This window comes from Chelon labrosus, assembly GCF_963514085.1.
Source record: "Chelon labrosus genome assembly, chromosome: 10".
Lineage (NCBI taxonomy): Eukaryota > Metazoa > Chordata > Actinopteri > Mugiliformes > Mugilidae > Chelon > Chelon labrosus.
The window spans coordinates 821,305-840,945 of record NC_140360.1 but is presented as its reverse complement, the minus strand read 5'-3'; the positions used below and the strand labels follow the sequence as shown (position 1 = coordinate 840,945).

Here is a 19,641-nt window from a genome sequence, read left to right as displayed (position 1 = left end):
TGGCATACTTGGCTCCGTGTTTGGTGTCAAAATGGCCGACGTAGATTGTACTCTTTGACAACCGACACTGCCTCATAACACAAAAGACAAGACATACCAGTTGTTCTCCTTGAAGCACTAAACATTTATTCGCCTTCACATCTTTCCTGAAGCAGCCTCCATCTGCATCAACCTTTCTCTTCCTGGACATTTCAGGATCGTATTTCTTAATTCCAGTTGTTGAAAATCGCATTGATGTGGAGACACTGCAGTCTAGTGGCGGGACGCCGTCACTTCGCGGGTAACATGATCGGCATGAATTGTGGGAAATGTAGTTTATGGTCAATGCACGCATTTTAAGACAATCAGACCTTTTAAGTTCTCGCGGACCACATAGAATGACGTGGCGGGCCACATTTGGCAAATTAAAAAATTATAAATAAATTTATATAATTAATTATAAATCTGTATCCTCTATGGCACTGAATCAGTTGTAATGACACAGTTGGCCACTAGGAGGCGCCTCTAATGCAGACGCCGCCTCGTACACGCTTCCACCGGGTCTTCTCCACCAGTGAAGAAGAGACGTTGAGCCATGAGGAGAGAGAAAACTTGATCGAGAAAATCGTGTGTTTCAGGTGAAAGAAGGTTATCTGTTCACAGAATGTAAAGTAAACCTATGTGCTTATTCTGCTTCGAGACGTTATGAAAGATTCCAATCTAAGTTGCCGTTACAACACGTTGCACAAAGCTAAATAGAGAAGTATACTGGAGCTGCAAGGGCTGCTATCGTAGCGGACCTTAAATCAAAAGTACACAAACAAAGGCAGCTTTTTACCAGAGCCCACTGCTGGTAGTGGTGAGGTAGAGTGGGTATACAGGGACAATGTTGAACTCTTTCTTAAAAAATGTACAAATTAATTAAAAAATAAATAAATAAATCACAGGAAGTGGTTATTTTTTGTTTGCTTCAATAAACACACACACACATATATATATAATTATAAATATATATATAAATATAATCTAATTATACACACACAAACATATTTAAATGTCAGTTTTATCATATCTGGTTAAGTGCGTGGCCCTATGTGGCCCTCAGGTAGTGTAGATGAAAAGTTGTGGCCCCCTCCATCATTTAAGCTGCCCATCCCTGCTCTAAAACATCGAGCTGGTCAGGCCAACACAAAACCTGCACCCTTTGACTAAACTGATGCAGCTGCAGCCTTGAACGGTCTCCACTGCAAAAATAAGCCTAACATACAAGTTAACTGTAAAAGGATCAGGTTTTGAGTGGCGTCTAGTTATGTTGTTCATGTACTATGTCTTCTTCTACTTCTTCTTCTTCTTCTTCTAACTACCACAGTGGACGGCGTGGTGAGATTCTCAGTCACTGAGGGGATGGGGGGGCAGGATACCGTCTAAAAACAGGAGCTGATGAATGCCACAAATATAGCAGCTAACATTAGCTTGTTGAGGCTAATACAGCTATAGCAATGTGAACTGGTCACAGCATATGAAGTGGCAGTTTGTTTGTTTTTAAATAAAAGAGTTTACGTTACAGTAGCTACACTGATCTGATCGACTTTTAATTTTCATTATTTAAAGATTATGTTCTTATTGTGACATCACTTCAGATTTTAGAATATATTTATATTTATAGTGATCGACTAATGGAACATTAAAGACTTGACTGAGAGAATAAATATCAGAGTTAACGTTCTTCATACTGGTCTGAACGTTGTGTTCTGTTATATATCACACTGTTCTGTGTCTTCATTGACGCTGAGCATCAGGATGTGAAATATACAGGCCCAAGACTTTATTATTTTAATGTCTGATTATTCCACTTAACTCATGGTTTATGCATCATATTCATTTACCCCAAATATCAACAACATCTTTGGTGTCTGTAAATTTTGTAACAGCTGATAGATACTGAGGTCGACCGATAGTGCTATACAAACAAAGATGATTATTATTATTACCTCATCCTCGTCTCCATAGTCATCCATCCCCATGTATTCTCCCTGACCGCCACCAGGCTGCGTATCTTTGGACACGCGACGTCTAGAAAGAAGAAATGCAGAAAAAGGTCAAATGTCACATGATCAATAAGGAAACAAGTCAGTGAACCATGGTATTCTGTCTTTATGGTCCTCAATGAATGGCAGAAAATATAAGGTCTAAGTATAAAACAGAAAAAAAGAATAAAATACTACGTATATACACTAATGCTTACCTAGGTTTTAAATTGACTAAGAAACTGGTAAAGAATTGAAATCCTGCAGCAGATAAACTATACTGCCCTCTGCTGGTAAACTGATAACATGGAGGGATTCAAACGGATATTTAATCTTATTTGGAAGAATAATCCTTAAAGGTGGAAATAAATGTTCCACTTTGACTTTCATTCACGCCATGTTGCAGTATATCTGTGACTAAATGCAACTGGACTTTGCTGAGTTGAGATGAAAGTTAAACGTAACTCACTCCGTCTTGATGAGGATGTCCTGGTTTTTGGGGTCCAGCACACATTTACAGATGAGCTCCTGGGTGACAGGGATGGCCACGTTGTTGGACACACACAGGTCTGACAGGTAGTCTAGAAACCTGAACACATCATGGAATCAGAAACCTGAACATGCAGCGTCTCTCTCTGCAGAGCTTCTCCAGTGTTCACCGTGTTTAACACCACACAGCTGGTCTGAAGGCTTCTAATTGTTATTTTCCAGAGCAGCGCCCTCTTGTGGTGCTCACAGGCCTGTAAGTCGTGTTCTCTCATGTTATTAGAAAAGATGGAGGTGACGTTAATATATCATAGTTTAGTTAAGTCAGACCACCTTTACACCATCAAAGCTTTGGTTGGAGGAAAGTTTCTCTGGAGTCTCTCTGTAGAACTGATTCTGCTCCAGCAAACACATGCCGGGCCAATCAGATTGTTTGGAGGCGGGGCTTAATGTAGTGACTGACAGAAGAGTAACAGTAGTCATACACGTCATCTGAGAAGATGTGGAGTTAAATTAGTTTACAGGTGAATGTCTCTGATTGGTTGGAGGACTGTCCAGCTGATACAGAAGTAATTTTATATGTATTAGTGGAAAAACATCTAATGATAAAGATCCAGCCTGATATTTTATAATCTTATCTTCTACAGTTTCCACCATCCTTTAAAGAGACAAGCCGCCTGAACAGGGACTTGAACCCTGGACCCTCAGATTAAAAGTCTGATGCTCTACCAACTGAGCTATCCAGGCTCTGGAAGGCCTTCATAGACATAGAAACACTAACGTCTTTGGACTCTATGGACCAGTCAGTGGACAATCTGACTTTAAATCAGTTGGTCCAGGTTTCAAGGTCCTGTTCAGACGCCACATCTCTTTATATGTTAGTGGAAACTGTAGAGGACAAGAATTCATCTCTTAAACATCAAACCAGACCCTATTTGGAGCCGGTCAGGCTTCCACTGTGATAATAGACACAACCCAGATGGATGTTTATCTTGCTGTTCTCTTCTCTCTTTCTTCTGTCTGTACCCGGCTGGCCTTAGGCAGATGGGTCCCTCCATATGAGCTGGGTTCTGCTCGAGGTTTCTTCCTGTTAAAAGGGAGTTTTTCCTTGCCACCGTTGCCTTCAGGCTTGCTCTGGGGGTTTCAGGACGGGTTTTTGTAAAGTGTCTTGAGACGATTTGTATTGTTATTGATGCTATATAAATAAAACTGAATTGAATTGACTTGAACCCCTGCACTCTTTAGCTGAACTACTGCAGCTGCAGCCTCGAGCGGTCTCCACCTAAAGCCTCCAGACTGAAACAGCGTGTTAATCTGACGTTACTGGCTCCCAGAAGAACATAATAACTATATATTTGTGTTGTTAATGTACCGTCTTTATCTTTAATGAACCAACTTATCTGTTAAAGACATTTTCTGAAAAAAAAAAATGATTTAAAAAAAAAAACAAGTACATAGAGAGGGTGACACCTAGAAAACTGTGGTGAATTAACCAAAGGATTAATCCTCTACTCAGATTATAACTAACAGATTAATCAATGGAACACAATAATCATCTGTAGTAGCCACTTGGAGCTGTTGTGTTGGTGTCTTTAAGGGTTTGTACTTTCATAAAAACATATTCTGTAACTCAGAGAAGGACTGAATATTTTCAGGGTGTCTCCAGGACCCTCCTCCTCCACAGCTCCATACCTGGGCTCTCGGTTCTTGCGGACCAGGCTGACGAAGGTCTCCACCTCGGTCTTGGTGATGTGCTTCTCCAGCAGTTTGCGGTTGTTGTGCAGCAGGGCGGTGATGGTGTCCTCGGCCAGGATGTCGTAGCCGATCTGACTCTGCATCACGCCGAACTGCTTGGCGATGTGTTCCTGGAGGTGGAGAGACAGATCTTCAGCACATCATCACAGTCGTTATATTTCTACCATATTTTTAATATGAACAGCTTCATCTGTGTTCCCCTCGCCAGGGTTTGCTAAGTTGTTGTAGACACTGAAACTGATCTGGTTTGGTGTGGTTTTATCTGGTCTGGTCTGACCTGGTTCTTGCGGTAGTCCTCCTGGGAGTGTCGTAGGACCCTGTAGCAGAGCCTGAACATGTACTGGTAGGGGGTGTTCTTCTGGTCGGCCAGCTCCTCCAGACACAGCAGAGGACCCTCCCCTCCTCCCCGGTCCTTGAAGGGAGCCTTCAGAATACCGAAGATCTGAAAAATACAATCACACATGACGGGACATTAATCTGGTCGTCGTTCAGGACGTCCTGTTTCCTTCATCTGATCGTCCTCAACCGTCCTTGTTCAGCATCACATTATTATATATTCATTGAAGTCTTTTCGGATCAAACCTGTTTGAGGATGTTCTGTTCTCTCATCAGTTTCTGTCTCTCTCGGTTGGCTTTGGACATGACGACGTCCAGGACCGGCTGACCGCTGTTCAACACGTCAGCCACAAAGAAAACCACGTCCTCCAGCAGCTTGATGGCGAACCTGTCGAACAGAAACACCAGCGACAATGAACTCCTCCTCCTCATCGACTAAACCCACCGGAGTAAACGGGTCGCCGTGCTGCCGTACCTGCGGTCGTTCTGGCTGATGAAGCCCTGGCTGAACTGGTCCACCACGGTGCTCAGCATGGCGCTGGCGTCGTTGGCGAAGTCCAGGTCTCTGATCTCCATCACGGGAACGGAGACGATGGCGAACGCCTCCTTGTCCTCTTTAGTGGGACAAGTTCCAAGCTGCAGGAGGACGGACGGTAAGAAGTCAACAACAGATCGTTCTGAGACTCATTTTTTTTGATTGCTTGTGCTTCCAGTTAGCTGATACTCCAGATTAACTGCACATGAACGTTGCAGGACTTTTTCAAAGCTCAGAGAAAATAAAGTTTTGATTTCACAGCTGTTCCTTTACTAACAGACCGACAAAGGTTATTTCAATGATGATTAATCTGCTGATTATTTGCTGGAACAACACGACTACACAGTGTTTAAGAAAATCAAATATATTTCACTTTTCTTCATCGATCCTCCAGAGAGTTTTTCATTTATCAGCTGATTGTTACGGCTCACCATGAGTCTGATGGGTCGCTCCTCCTCGATATCGATGGGCACGTTGGTGCTCTGGATCCAGGTGTTGGTGCAAAGATGTCTCAGTCGAACGTACGAGTTCCTGAAAGACAGGGAGCTCAGTTAATATCTGATCCATCTGCTCATAACGTTTTTATGGGGGAAAGTTTATCTGGAGCTGATTATCCTCCAAAGAGAAAGATCTGATTATTTTGATTAATAATAAATGAGAATTGTTGAGTCCAGTAATAGAAACTAATCTGGGACAATTCCACATTTCCATGACGTATCTACGGTCCTCTTAAACCATGGAATGAGTCACTTGTTTACGTCCACCCACCTTCAACCAGGGGAGTAGATGCTCCCCATTCTCCTTCACAATAAAAGCATGAGTGGGTTATGTTCTCTGTATTTTTTTCAATCTATTATTGTGAAAGGCCCACAGGAAGTGCTCTCACCGTGGCACGAAGGAGTCAGTTTTCTGCAGCGTGGTCGGGTCGAGCTCGAACAGCGAGGCGATGTCGTTCCCGTGCGGCACGGCGACCAGCTTGTACTTGATCCTCTCGCCATGGGAACGCTTGTTGCTACGGCTGCCGTCCATCTACAGAGAGGTCAGAGGTCAGATTACCGCCCTCTGCAGGATGAACGTATTAACAACAACAACACAAGAGTCTGTCAAGCGTCTGGGTCTCTGTTTAATGATGTTTGGATAAGAGCTTTCTTAGTCAACACTGAGAACGAGTCGTTGCAGCTGGAGAGTGACGCTGTGTCTTCATGTCCTTCATCATCAGAGATGTTTGGTTCCTCTGAGGATGAAGCTTCCAGGGTTCAGGTCTAATCTGAGTCTTTGTCTCTAAAATCAATCAGATCTTAACATGTGAGAGTCTTTCCATCTTGTTCCAACATCTGGATCATGTCTCCAAGTCAACCAGCAGCTGTTGATGGTTCTGATCCAGTGGTAGGTAGAGATCCATTAGAGACAGCAGCTGCTACAATATTCTACTGACCACATGATGGCGCTGCTGATTTACAGACACACAAACTGAGATCAGATCTCAAGTGCTGGCTGGGGACGCATGTGGAGACACATTTAGATTAAGACCAGGTGGATGGACAGGTGAGACCAGGTGAGACCAGGTGAGACCAGGAGATGATGATGGTCTGAAGGGGGTCATGAGGAAGATACTCACCGAGGACGACAGGTCTGGACTGTCTCCTTTGTAACCAGGGTTCTCCTACAACAATAACAACAACATTTATTGAACAACTCAACTTTTATTCATGCCATTCATTCACTCTTTGCAGGTTGCCGTGGTTACCTCAGCTGCCAGGTAGTTGCCGGTGGCCAGGTGTTTGAAGCGGTACAGGCTGTTCCAGTGTCCCGCCCCCCCGCGGCACGGGTCGTGATGGACAACCTGACGGACCAATCGTCACGCAGACAGCGTTCAGGACAAGAGTTCACAGGTTGTGTGGGTTGTTGTGTGTCTGTTTGTGTGTCTGTTTGTGTGTTTGTGTACCTCGACCTCCCAGAGAGCGTTGGAGCTGGTCGCTGACGTCGCCGACTGCCTCAGCGTGGTCCGCAGGAAGACGTGGAGTTTGCTCCTGTACTCGTCGCAGGTCAGGAACTTCTCCTGCTCGGCGTGAAACAAACGCACCACGTCGCCCTGAGAGACGGACAGAGAGGTTTAGACGGGGGAAGGGGGAGCTGGAAAAATCTTTGTACCATACTTGATATATCTGGTGTTTATGGATAATTCACTGACCGCAGTTTAGTATAAAAATGAAGTTCACTATATGTGGAACATATAACATCAAACATTTCTTTTGGTTTGGTTTTATTTTTCCCAAACAGGTTCCGTTTTAGGATCATTTGGTATTTTACAACTTTAATCTTTTAAATGATCAGTTTAATTAAATTAGAAAACCGTGACATTTAAGTTAAATGATGATAAATATCTACTGTATCATGTCTGAGCCAACATGACTTTACTCTTTACATTTAAATTTATAACATATGTAGTATGTAAATATTCATATCTAAAGCATATATCATATCATGTGAAAGATGAGAACTAGAAAGAACTAGAAAATCCATGTAGGCGGCCATTTTGGAAACGGCTGCCACAAGCTAGTGACTGCAGAGCCTGGATAAATCCACCAGGGGGCAGATGACCAGGATCTAATTGTTTTCTTGATGACGTTGGTGGAGCAGCGATCTCTGAGACTCATGAGTCAAACATGAAACACTCTTCTACCTGAGGCTAAACGTTAAAGTTCAGACACTGCTCCTGACACAGCGAACAGAAAACATCTGCCTCTACTGATGAGAAGTCAAAGATACTCTGTGGACAGTAAGAATGAATAAAGGAAAGCAGCTAAAGGTTACAGTCCTGATGATGAAACCATTTCATAATGTCCAGTTTGAACTGGGTCAGCAGAACCTGAAGCTAACAAGCTAATGTGCCATAGCTAATAAATAAAGCTGGTGGTAAATGAGAAGTCAGAGGCTTCTTCTTCTGCTTTAACATCTAAACTCATTTGATATCTGCTCTTTCTGACTGATTCCATTGTTCAGGTTCTTCTAATATTTTCCGTATGAACGTAAACGTTTCCGACCTTTTAAAAAAGCCTCAGACTAAACCTGTGAGCTGTTTGTGTCACTCACTCCTTTGAGGACTTCCTCCCTGTGGTCACTGAACATCATGAACAGGTTGATCTTCCAGCTGGTGTTGCAGTTCACCGAGTTCACCTGCAGGACGGGGGGGGGGGGGTCAGAGAGGAAGGGGAAGAAGGTTTAGGTTTGTTTTTTTCTATTCCACCATCATCAGTGTTTCCTGGGGCTTTAGGGAGTAAAACAGGCCATTAGCAGCTGAGCAGGGTCTCCTGGTCTCACCTCTTTACATCCTGGGTGGTCGGTCAGTTCGTAGTTTGAAGCGTGCAGCGGCTGGCCGGCGTTCACCGGGTTCAGGATCACTTTATCTCCCACCACCACCTGGAACACAGGGTTCATATAGTAGAGCTCTGTAGCTCTGTTCTGTTATTATGTGTATTTATTTATATGGTTTGATTCAAACATGTTCATTATATACTTTCATATTATTTGCTTAATATGTGTTGATATGATATATTGTTTTAAATATAGTCAGAATTGTTCATTATCTAGATATTCACTGTAGATATTTGAATTTTATTTTTTTTAAATATGTCTTATTTCAATTCATTTTAGCTATTTTATTATTGTTTTTATATTATTTATTGGATATTTTTGAGATTGAGATTTTAAATGGATTATTATTATTATTATTATTATTATTATTATTATGGCAAAAAACATGATGCACGCATATTTGTGCATACAATTAATGTCTAATAAGTATTTTATAGACGTTTATATTCGATGTGTTCATATTTCATATATATTTAGTCTTTTATAATTATTGATTTTTATAATTATATATATTCTTAACATCTATTTATATTATTAATTTAATTAATTATTTAATTTATATTGAATTATTTTCTACCTTTTGAATTCTGATATAACATGTTCTGAAATGTATTTGTACTAACTAAACTTTCACAGTAGACATTTTGTACATTTGAATATTTTAACTTAATAGGTATAAAGTTTAACATACTATCATTATATAAAATAAATATAAATTTACTTTAGCTATTTTATCATTGTTTTTACGTTTTATTAGATTTTTTTGGATAGATTTTAAATATATTGATATATTTCTATAGTTTTGTTTAATTGGTATTTTTACATTTTCAGATTATATAATTGTATTTATTTATTTTATTATTTATAGATTATGATTATTTTAGACCTTTTAAATGCTGGTATAATATATTTATATATATTATTATATATTCATATTTTTTCTTTCACAGTAGATATTTTGCAGATATTTTTTAATGTGGATATTTGGTTTGTCCTGAAGGTGGCGCTGGTGCGGCCTGTATTTACGTTGTCGCCGTTGGCACGGAGCTTCCAGAAGGGCTGGATGAAGAGCCAGGAGCCTTCGTTCCCCGTCCCGTCCAGCGTCACCCTCATGGCGTTCTTCTCCAGCAGAGCCGGCAGCCGCTTGTTCACCGTCAGGTATTTATTGCTCTTCATGTGGAGCAGCTGGACACAGAGAGCAGAGCCTCATCAGACTACAGCGGCCTCGAGGCTACAGACCGTCAGACGTCTAATACAGGATCAACAATGTTCATTCATTCATTCTAATACTTTAATGGTAGTCAGGTGTATGTGTTCAAACGTGAAAGCAACAGTTCAGCTGTCTTGTTCAGCAGTTTCTCTGCCTTCAACACACCTTCCTCTGTGCTCTGACATGCTGTTATCTTTTAGAGTCAATATTGACCTCGCTTCAAGGCAGGAAACCTGTCATCACAACACTCACAGAGGCCGGGCGTGGCTCCTGCTGAAGGAACACCAGTCAGATGGCTCAGATAAGAGTCCCGTGGGAGAAAAAAGTCTTCATGTTTTCATTAGACTGCAGGGACCAGTGTTTAATGGAACACCAACGCTGTGGGGCCCAGAGCTCTGAGAGGGTTGAGACCTGTTCAGACTTGGGTTCAGGTGAAGATTAGGGAATGCATTATGTCAACGGAAGGTCCCCGCGTCCATAGAAACACCAGTTTGAGTGTGTCAGACAAACACAGTAAAGGATCACACATGTATCAGCGCACCCTATAGCCACTGTAAAAAAAGGGGGAGGGGCCTGAGTCACCTTGTCACCACGGCAACTGCTTTCCAGCGGTAGGTATAGGCAGGCGTGTGCAGCAGGCGTGTTCAGACGTGTGCAGCCACGACATGCCAACATCACGGCACATCAAAGACGTCTGGAGGGTTTATTTTACATCTGCAGTAACGCACGTTATTTATTTATTTCTTTATTTATTTGGTCACTTGGGGGCAGCAGAAACACACATGTTGAGTCTAAATCCAACATTTCCTCTGTTTTAGCTCTGTCTTTGGTCTCCACCAGCCCTCTGTCTGGCTCTAGCTTATTCAGCTTTTTTTTAATTTCTATTTTCACTGAGATCTGACACCACGGAAAGATGAAGTTAAATACTTTGGCTGATGTGTCAAAGAAATGTTTTACTGAACAACGACGACCAAAGAATCTCTCTTTGGTGGCACCTATGGTAGTGAGTGGTAATTACAGGTGATCTCACTTCCAGAGATGCAAGCAGAGTCGTCTTTGTGGCTCTGTTCAGATCTGTTTGTCGGAGTAATCCACATGTGGAGGTGGTCTGGGACACATGTGACAGGTCCAGGTGTGAACACTGATCTGGTCTCTAGAGTCCAGGTTAAACAGGTCCAGGTGTGAACACTGATCTGGTCTCTAGAGTCCAGGTTAAACAGGTCCAGGTGTGAACACTGATCTGGTCTCTAGAGTCCAGGTTAAACAGGTCCAGGTGTGAACACTGATCTGGTGTCAGTCCACATGTGGAGGTGGTCTGGGACACATGTGACCTCCTTCCTTTGGTAGTGTGAACACACAATGAGTCCTGGGTCACATTAAAGACCACCTACTCAACAGGGCTGATCTGAGGAAGAGGAGTTTAACTCATTCATTCAACCACTAGTAGAAATGATCACATGAATAAGTGATGTCTGTTCATTAGTGATGAGAACCAAACTAAACTAGAAACTAATCTGAACTAGAATCAACTCAGGAAATGATTCAATATGAGGAGGCTGTCAGGGTGGAGATCAATAAGAAAGATCTTCTAGCTCATTATGTTCCACAGTTTACATCCTGTCCCGTGTCAGGGCGCACGCACAACAAACAGCACATGTTCATGGTTCTGAAACAACAGTAGGTAGAGATAGATTCTTTAGAGAAATCAGCTGTTTGAGTGTTTCGCTGTCGCTATCAAGATCTTAACATGTGAGAGTCTTTCAATCTTGTTCCAAAATCTGGGTCATGTCCCCAAGTCAACAACCAGCTGTTGATGGTTCTGATCCGGTCTTGTCTAATAGAGATGATGTTGGTTGCATATTTATACACTTCTTGCTATTCTGTACTATACTTAGTTAGCTAATTTTATTCTATATTTATACTTTATACTGTTTCTGCTATGGCTTGAATCGGGACCAGAGAAACTAATTTCGTTCCATCTCATGAAATTTTCTGTTCTCATGAAATGACAATAAAGAATCCTTGAATCCTTGAATCTTTGAATCCCGATGAGCCAGCGGTGTAAAAGATTAGACAGGTTGTTGACCCGATGCAAAAACACAGAAAAACTTTATCTGATCCTAAAGTCCACCAATTGTAGTCATCTTCAGTCTTAAGCCTTTGTGTTCATTTCTGAGCCTCTTGGTGTCAAACGCAATAGAAAACTGTTCATATGAAGCCAGTTAGTCTGAACTGTACGACTCCTCTAACAGGTAGAAACAGGACCAAGCTGTCCAGAAGTGAAACATCTGCTTGTGGTTGTATCTGAACGCAGCGCAGCTCAGCTACACTGACTGGTTGTGGTGTTTTTATCGGTGTCTCCTCAAATGAAAACAAAACAGAGGCGTGAACAAGCGTGCCAATCTGTCTGAGACACATTCTGATCAGTTTCACTTCATGGACGGATCCAAACATTTGTCGTCTCAACGTAAACCCTCAGAGCTCAGTTATTTACCTGAATGACGGTACCATATTTGACCACATCTCCATGGACCTTCTTGTTTTCTGTCTCGTTCTGTTTCTGCTCCAGGTTGGACGCGTGCTGTAAGACACAGTTCATGTTCATTAGTTCAAATGTTTGATAGATGACACCATCCTCTTCCTCTCCAGTCTGACTACTTCAGATATTTACAGCCAGGCATTTACATCGAGGTAGTCTCAGACACATATCAGCTTCTTCTGTTTTTGTCCAAACCAGAGACGAGTCCAGAGCGTGTTTAGCTTAGCTTAGCACAGAAACTGTAAGCAGAGCGAAGCTGTTAGCTTAACGACTGTGAGTGATCTTTCTGGAGACAGACAGGGTTTACCTGTAGTTTCTGTAGCAGAACGACGTCGGCGATCTTGTCCTTCTCATGTTTGGCCTGTTTGGCTTTCCAGAACTGTTTCTGAGCCGAGTACCGACTCATGGGACAAACCTTGAACAGGCAGTCTGTGGGAAAAAGAAAGCTACCGGTTACAAAACACACCAGGACGTCTTCAGTGTCACTGTTTCTAAATCTGAAAGTTTGTATTCGGTTTCTTTTTCTATACCTGCTGTGGCTCAATGTGAGAAAAAAATCTAACTGGTTGTTTTGGAAAGTTAAAAGTCAAGATGAAATGAATTATAGGTTCAGTTTAAGCCTTTCATTAACAACCACCCTGAGGGATCTGATCACAAGTGTCCAGCTTAAACGATCCCAAACCACATGTGGAGGTGGTCTGGGACACATGTGACCTCCTTCCTTTCATAGTGTGAAGACACAACGAGTCCTGGGTCACATTAAAGGTAGAAAACTAAACACAACCACTATTATAAATGATCATCAGAACAGGAACAAGCACCATAATGGATGTCAGTAAGTGAAATAGCAGCAGGTTGAACACCAAGTCCTCAGAGCTGATGTTCAAGTGGAAGGATTTGAGAGACTTTGACAAGAACCAAACTGTGATGGCTACAGAGGTCCAAGGAAGGAGAAGAACCAGAGTCATGTTCCTGGATGAAGGATCATTGAGTCTGACCCGTGTGGTTCTGGTTCTGATAGAAAGGAGTCAGAACACTCAGTGGATCTCAGACCAGTCAGGGTGTCCATGCTGACCCCTGACCTCTGGCCTTTGATGAAGGTGGCTCTGGTCTGATGCATCACGTCGTCATCTACATCCACAAGGATGGACGCATGTGAAGCTTAACTGGGGGAGACACGGTACCAGGATGTAAGGAACAACCCCTTGTTGTTGCCATGGCGATGTGCCACGTAAACCAGAACCCAGGTTTACCAGGAGAACATTACAGTGTTATGAGATCATCAATGTTACTCTGTGGTTTTAATGTTGTGGCTGATCGGTGCACATACAACTCTGTTGTGAGAGTTCAGTGCTTTGTACGCCCATCATCCACCCTGACCTCCTCCTGCAGACTCCTACATTCACTCATTCAAAGATAAAACAGGAAGTCATTTCAGCCGCCGAACGAGTTCAGGAAAATAATTTAGTGATACGTGTCAGTCATGTGACAGGGCTGTGGGGGACGGAGGACGTGTCAGTCATGTGACGGGGCTGTGGGGGACGGAGGACGTGTCAGTCATGTGACGGGGCTGTGGGGGACGGAGGACGTTTCTAAAAACAACACAACTCAGTTAGATTCAGGTAAAAAACAAATAGATGAAGGAGAAGTGAAAGGAGAAATGAAAAGAGAGAACGAGAGGAGGAAGGTCAATATTGACTCTCCTCCAGCAGATCCTGAATCCTCCAACACTGTTGCAACTGTGTGTTTGTGAAGCAAACATCGTTTACCTGGGAAATCGTTCAGTGGCTCATTATGAGGAACTAAACGTTAGTTTAGCTTCGAGGACTGAGCTCTTAACGTGAAAACACGACCACGCCCAGAAAATTAGCCTTCATCATGTAATCACTTCAGTCTAATTAGAGCCCGTTCCTTTAGTCGATGGACAAAAGTCAAACATCACAAACACACAAATAATTCAAAATAGTCAAAATGTGTGTGGATACGTTTTGTCAATAGTCATGTCTTGTCTATTTACATCATAACATTCATTTATTAATCCATCTCTCTATCTATCTGCTTCTATCTATCATCCATCCATTGTTTCTCAAGTTAATTATTAGAAACGATCAATCAAATGATTTATTCTCTTCTCAATAGTTTTGAGTCTGGTTTCACCTTCAGTTTTAGCTTCAACTTGTTTTCATTCTTTTACTGGACTAATTATTTAAGCAGTAATATTGTTATGTCTCAGACTAGTACATGTGGACAGTCTCATTATGAGCTCGTTGGACACCTGTCCGGCCCTGAACCTCAATGAAAGCAGACCGAGGCGTCTCAGATGCAGATCAGCGCTGCGATGACCTCCCGTCTGCTCTGGATTCAAAGTTCTGATCTACTTCTAAACTGGTTCAGACGCTCGACGTCGCTCAGCTCAACAGAGCAGATGGTTTCAAAGCGACAGAGATCCTCAGAGAGCAGCTGCTGGAAAACTGGTCCACCAAGAGCTCTTTGATGACTGCAGCTGGACTCTATTTATACTTGAGTGTTTGCATCCGACCCAGGAACTGAGTGACAGTTACAGGACAAACAGACTCTGAGGGTCAAGCCAACTGAAAAGAGACGACTGACGGCAGAAGATAAAGATCGACCAACGAGCTGAAGTAGAAATCTAAACAAGATCACGATGTAAACAAGATCTCCATCAGTCTCTACTGGGAGACCTCCACCTTATCTTTGAATCTGAACGTTTGTGTTTTAACATTTGGTCACTTGGTACTTTCTGGTATTTCAAGTACCAGTTATTTTAGACTATGAAATAATAATAATAATAATAATAAAAAAAGAGTTTTCAAATTAAAAAAAAGAATTTTCAAAATGCACCTTCCATTCTTTAATCTATGAAACCAGAAAGACTAAGTAAAGGAGCCATTAGGTTCATATAAAAGCAGAAGTTTTTGACGGAGAAGAAGAAGTAGAAAAGAAAGAAGTTGTTTCCAGCTGTCTATGAAATGCTTTTGTGTTGGTCAAACAAGGTTGCTTCAGTAAATATTCATATTAAAATATCAGTAACAACATAAAGGATGTTTCATATTGTAACCTTTTTAAAATTAGCAAAGATATCCTGAAAAAAACACTAGAAAGTCCATGAAGACGGCCATTTTGGAAATGGCTGCCATAAGCTACTGACTGTAGAGCATATATAATTCCACCAGGGGGCAGATCTGAGTTTGTGTTTTAATATGTGAGTGTAGCAGAAACGTCCCAGGACTCTGTGTTCATGCTTCCCTTGTTTTTTGTTTGTGTTTTATTTTCATATTTTTTATCACATGGACACTGCAGCTGTCTCCAAGTTTCTGAATCTGGTTAACGTTACCATCTGCAAACTGAAATTGCTCAGTTCATAAAATAGAAATGAAGAAAAGAATCATCGCTGATGATCAGGACGATTGATAACACCGAGTCGTTCTTACCTCTGAACTTCTTTGGAGGATTCTCCAAATCTCCAGCAGCTGGTTCTACCACACAGCGGTCATCCACCAACCTGCAGACACACAAACCAGGATGTGAACACATCATTCATGGGTTTACCCAGAGCTGGATTGAACCTGTTAAATATATGGAACTTAATAAGACTGAATAACATGTTAAATTCATATGAGTCTTGTAACACAGCATCATAGTCCCTCAACCAATCAGAGCAACGAGATGTGTCATGTATTCTTCTCAACAAATGATCAATTGCTGTTAACTGTTGGTCTTTTAAATGAATTATAAATTTTACAATAATCTAAACTAACCTCACTTCTCCAACTGTGGACATTTAGTTGTAAACTAATTTAGGTGACGTGTACGACTACTGTTACTCCTCTGTCCATCACCACATTAAGTCCCACCCACAAACGATCTGATTGGACTCTTGAACAACTTTCAACAAAAAAACAAAAACAAAACAAAATTCACTGGTGGGTGAACAGAAATCCAGGTGGAGCTGATGGTTTACTTTTTGAGTTTTTTTGACTTTCTGAGTCAAACTGCTCCGTTGACTGACTTTGGTTTTGACCTCATGTTCATTAACTCTCTTTAAAACAAACAAGCAGTCGCTAAATGCTGAAAGCTGTAATGAAAGAAGATCTAATCATGGTTGGCTGCAGTTTAACGCCTCGAAAGACCTGAATGATTGATAACATCACATCTTTAGTTTAATCTTCTTTAAATGTGACGGCACATTGAAGCTGTAATCAGTCTCTACTCCTTCCATTTTCACAATCAACTGTGACAATAAATGTAATTTCTCTCCATTTAAGGTCAAAGACTAAACACAAGTATCAGAATACACTAAGTAGAAAGGGAAAATAAAAACACTTTTATTGCTCTACATTAAGGAGTGACGGTCTGCTCTGGAAAATATCGGGTCGGGTGTGAAGTGACTTGTCGAAGCGTTAGCAGTGACGTCCTTTGAAGAGAGGACAGGAAGCGACACTGTGCCGCCTCGCGATGCTGTTTGTGGTGACTCCTCGTTTATTTTTAGACACTTCTTCATGCAAGACGGTTTATAGGTCGGGGGCCGCTCGACAGAGAAAGGAGAGGTCTGAAAATCTGATCGATAATCTGTGGTATGTTCATGTGAACCTGGAAATGATCAGAACCTCTAGAAACATTTTAAAGCACAAGAAAGCGTATCTGCCCCAGAGGTCATTAGTCCCTCTGACTGGTCCACCGACCACCAATCAGACGGCTCCCGTCCATCATCTGTTGGACAAACAATTAATTCCTATAGAAAAACATTAAAACGCTGCAGATTCTATTAATCGACGGTATCGTGAGGTAAAATGAGACAGCTAACGTTAGCAACCATGCTAACACACAGTTATTTCCTCTGCTGTACCCGAGTACCCGGTCATAAACAGACTCTAGTCATATGAGTTTCTGATGGACGCCACCTACAGATGTTCCTGTAGCACTTATTCTTATTTCTTACATGAGTTTCATTACAGCTGTTTTTGTTTCCTACCTTCGTCTGTGAAACCTCAAACGTGACAAACCACAGCCTCCAAAATAGAAATAAAGTTTTCACTTCTTTAAACCCTAACACCAGGAGACTCTTCGTGAAGACAGGATTCAGTGCAGTACTGTTGGAATGTTTAAATTACTGTACCTAATGAACTGGCCACTGAGTGCATCTGTGTGCAGACAGACGAGCACGTGTCCGGTATCATCCCTGCCTGCCGTGAACATGGCCTCTTCCTTTCAGAGCGGCTGACGGATGGAGCGCTCTATAACCAAATAAAGCTCCATCCTTTGGGCTCTCGTCTGTGTTTTTGTAGTGAATGTGACTATTTAAGGACCCGGTGGTGATACCTGACCGGTCTGAGCATGTGTGCGCTTATTAGAGTAAATCTCTGCTTCCATTCAGTGTTTAGGAAACACAGGGAGGCTCAAGAGAGACAGACATGAGGCCTCTGGCAGTCAGAGGGCGTCACATTGACTTCCATTCATCACCTGCAGTCTCCCCCGCACCTTAAACACATATTTATCTTAACTTATAAACCACGTCTGTGTCGTAAAGTTTAATCATTTATCTTTTGGAGACTTTGCATTATTCAAGTGGGTCCCCACAAAACACCGAACACACCAATGTCCCCACGTCATGAGTAATATGAGTAGAGACACACACTGTTTTCACACAGCCTGCAGAGGATTACCTGTCCATTCAGACACACATTAACTACCTGAGAGGACCACCCGCAGTGTGTGTGTGTGTGTGTGTGTGTGTGTGTGAGAGAGAGTGTGTGTGTTAAGCTGTCATTAGTGCACATAACACTACACTGTGGGGACTCAGTCGTTATATTTCAGGATGAATAGTTTTAGAGAAAGTCTCCAGGAAATGACTCAGTATACGGTCCTCTGAGAACATGACAGTCTGTGTACAAGCTTCAGTAGAAACAGTTCCTCTGACTTCTGATTATTTTATTTTGTTTTATTCTATAATGAAAGCTTACTAGATGACCCACTGGACTTTTATTGTGAAGTAGACAATGTTTTCACAATAAAAGCCTTGTCTTGCATACACGCCTCATTTGGAACTGGCTAAACATATAAAATAATAATATGAAAGCATTTTACACGTCTAACTGACTAGCTTACTTCTAACTATTAGCATGCTAGCATCATGAGCTTACTATTACTCACTATGCCTAAAAAAAAACATGAAAAATGTGAGAAATAGATCCAGCAGTGTATTTATCTGCTCTAATGTGAGCTACAATCATTAGCATATTTGCCCAACCAGCTTTATTTACATTAGCGGTGTTATGTTAATCAATAATAGATTTCAACTTAATAACAATATTAAACTATAAGTCTAACCTTTATTGTTTGTTGAAGCAACACATGCATTGCTCAAGCAGGTTATTTGTTCCAATGTGAGCTAAAAGCATTAGCATGGAAGGCTAACTTGTATTAGCCACTCTTTGCTCATTATATTTGAACATATTAAAGTAATGTTTAAATTATTCTTGAATGATGAATATCTATCTATCTATCTATCTATATATATATATTATGTATTCCTGTATTAGACCAGTTATTAATCTGCTTTAATGTTAGCTTCAAACATGTCTGGCTAACTAGCAAGGCTGCTAGCTACATCTACAACTGTCCATTACTTCCAAGGATGAGCATAATTAGCTCCCAGTCTGTTCTCAGAGTTGTCCTTACAATGCTGTGCAGCCATACGAGCAACAACTAACACATGTTAGCTTTGGCTTTAACCTCTTTTGCATCATTAAATAACACCGAGTTAACAGAGTATCGCCGCAGTAGCCAAGTTTATGATCGTTGTCATAAAATCCTCATTTAAAAAGTAATCTGGAGTTTTCAAATCTTAGCTTCAAACACAAAATTGTTTGTTTTTGTCAACCTTGATCTGAAATTAATGACCTCGATCCAGCAGAGACTTTGTTTCTAGACTTTAAAAGGTCTGTTCACGCCTGATCCATGTGGAACATGACAGTGTTTAGACAGTAAAGAGTTATTTAATAACTCTAATAAAAGGAAAAACATTTGAGGGGGTGAGTCTTGTTTGGACATGCCATCGTAACTATTTGTCTGATTGACAGGACTGTAGATACATATTTTCCTTTTTTGCATGCAGATTCAAATGAATAACCACAGCCTGTAAACAAATCAGGAGTCTGCAAATGACTGCAGTGACTTCCAACATCAAACTTTTATGAGCTCTATTCAAATAACTAATCAAACCCAGGAAAGACCGTTCCTAGATTCAAACATCTCTATTGTCCAACAAGGCACAGACATTCAACACAGTGGTTTCTTTATTTTCTCTGTTTGACGTTGACATTATTTTTTTTAACGTCCAAACTTTCCAATAATTTACTGCTGTATTTGCTTATTCTGT

At 41.4% G+C, this 19,641-nt stretch overlaps 1 protein-coding gene across 4 annotated transcripts in view; it reads right to left on the bottom strand.

Moving 5' to 3' along the window:
* The window catches only part of itpr3 (inositol 1,4,5-trisphosphate receptor, type 3), a 61,783-nt gene that overhangs the window by 35,277 nt on the left and 6,865 nt on the right, over positions 1-19,641 (bottom strand). For all 4 annotated transcript variants that reach the window (XM_084554034.1, XM_084554035.1, XM_084554036.1 and 1 more), the window contains exons 2-18: positions 15,695-15,765; positions 12,550-12,671; positions 12,198-12,284; positions 9,520-9,678; positions 8,440-8,538; positions 8,212-8,295; positions 7,064-7,210; positions 6,866-6,961; positions 6,737-6,781; positions 6,005-6,147; positions 5,550-5,649; positions 5,059-5,219; positions 4,830-4,971; positions 4,525-4,689; positions 4,185-4,357; positions 2,476-2,595; positions 1,971-2,052 (exon numbers count right to left, since the gene is read on the bottom strand). In XM_084554034.1, the coding sequence (XP_084410160.1) occupies positions 1,971-2,052; positions 2,476-2,595; positions 4,185-4,357; positions 4,525-4,689; positions 4,830-4,971; positions 5,059-5,219; positions 5,550-5,649; positions 6,005-6,147; positions 6,737-6,781; positions 6,866-6,961; positions 7,064-7,210; positions 8,212-8,295; positions 8,440-8,538; positions 9,520-9,678; positions 12,198-12,284; positions 12,550-12,671; positions 15,695-15,765 (1,996 nt within the window). The remainder of the gene's footprint in view (positions 1-1,970; positions 2,053-2,475; positions 2,596-4,184; positions 4,358-4,524; positions 4,690-4,829; positions 4,972-5,058; positions 5,220-5,549; positions 5,650-6,004; positions 6,148-6,736; positions 6,782-6,865; positions 6,962-7,063; positions 7,211-8,211; positions 8,296-8,439; positions 8,539-9,519; positions 9,679-12,197; positions 12,285-12,549; positions 12,672-15,694; positions 15,766-19,641) is intronic.